This window comes from Aplysia californica, unplaced genomic scaffold, assembly GCF_000002075.1.
Source record: "Aplysia californica isolate F4 #8 unplaced genomic scaffold, AplCal3.0 scaffold00219, whole genome shotgun sequence".
Lineage (NCBI taxonomy): Eukaryota > Metazoa > Mollusca > Gastropoda > Aplysiida > Aplysiidae > Aplysia > Aplysia californica.
In genome coordinates, this window is record NW_004797489.1 from 8,477 (window position 1) to 9,712 (window position 1,236).

The 1,236-nt window shown below is 44.4% G+C and overlaps 1 protein-coding gene across 1 annotated transcript in view; it reads left to right on the forward strand.

The window, feature by feature from the left end:
* LOC101851738 (syndecan) overlaps positions 1 to 513 on the forward strand; it is a gene marked incomplete at its 3' end in the record, with an annotated part of 8,106 nt that extends 7,593 nt beyond the window's left edge. The window contains 1 exon segment of the mRNA XM_013083226.2: positions 313 to 513. Coding sequence (XP_012938680.1) covers positions 313 to 513 — 201 coding nt within the window.
* Between the last annotated feature and the right edge of the window lie 723 nt (positions 514 to 1,236).

The window sequence follows — 1,236 nt, forward strand, 5'->3', positions numbered from 1 at the left end:
TGTGAGTGTGTGTGTGTGTGTGTGTGTGTGATGTGTGTGTGTGTGTGTATGTGTGTGTGTGTGTGTCATTTTTTGTCAGTGTAATCATTTAAGAATAGTCATTTTAAAATTTGAATTCTCATTTATTAAAAAACTAGTCACAGTTTCAATTTGATTTTGTTCACACAAGTAGGGTTACTGATCAGGCTTTCGATTTAGCAAATAAAAAATGTTGACACCAAAATGAAAAGAGGCATTTTGTCAGCTTACGGCAGTATTTGTGTTTGCAAGTGTCATAAACTGTTACTAAAACAAAAAATTTTCTGTCCTCAGAAGGCAAGGGCTCTGATTCTCTGGACCTGGATGTGAATATTGAGGGCGGAGAGAGTGAGGAAGATCTGGAGGAGGAGGAGGAGTTGCCGATGGAGGAGACGAACGAGACTGGCACAGGTTCGGACGCCGAGGTGGCTAAGAAGAAACACAACAAGGTGGAGGAGGCCAGTGAGATTATGACACAGCCCGGCATTCTGGCTGGTGAGTTGTGGCAGCTGTGGTTGTTGTTGTGGTTGTTGTGGTTGGTGGTTGGGGGTGTTGTGTGGTGTGGTTGTTATGGGTGGTGGTTGGGGGTGTTATGAGTTGTGGCTGCTGTTGTGGTTGTTGTGGGTGGTAGTTGGTGGTGTTGTTGTTGTTGTTGGGGTGGTGGTTGGTATTGTTGTGTGATAGCTGGTGAGTTGTGCCATTGTGGTTGTTGTTGAGGTGGTGGTTTTGTGTTGTTGTTGATGTGTGATTGGTATGGTTGGTGTTCTTGTTGGTGTTCTTGTTGGAGTTCTTGGTGTGGTGGTTGTTGTGTGATGTAGTGTGGTGTGGTGGTTGGTGAGTTGTGCCATTGTGGTTGTCATTGGGGTGGTGGGTGGTGGTGTTATGTGGTGTGGGTGGTGTGGTTGGTGGTGTTATGTGGTGTGGGTGGTGTGGTTGGTGGTGTTATGTGGTGTTGTTGGTGTTGTTTCTGTGTGGTGGTTGGTGTTGTTTTTGTGTGATGATTTGAAAGAAGCGCATCTGGGTGTGGGATTGATAGTCTATGTATAAAATCACCCTGTATAGGCTTTACAGTAGACCTTGTTATTGTGGTAGACATTCAAGTTGGTAGCTCCTACCTCTTTTGTTTCCCTCTGCTGTTTCTGTCCGTCTGTCTTGCTTTATCCATTCATTAAATGACCTTTTATTTTCATCAATATGCTTCTCTTTATTCACACCACC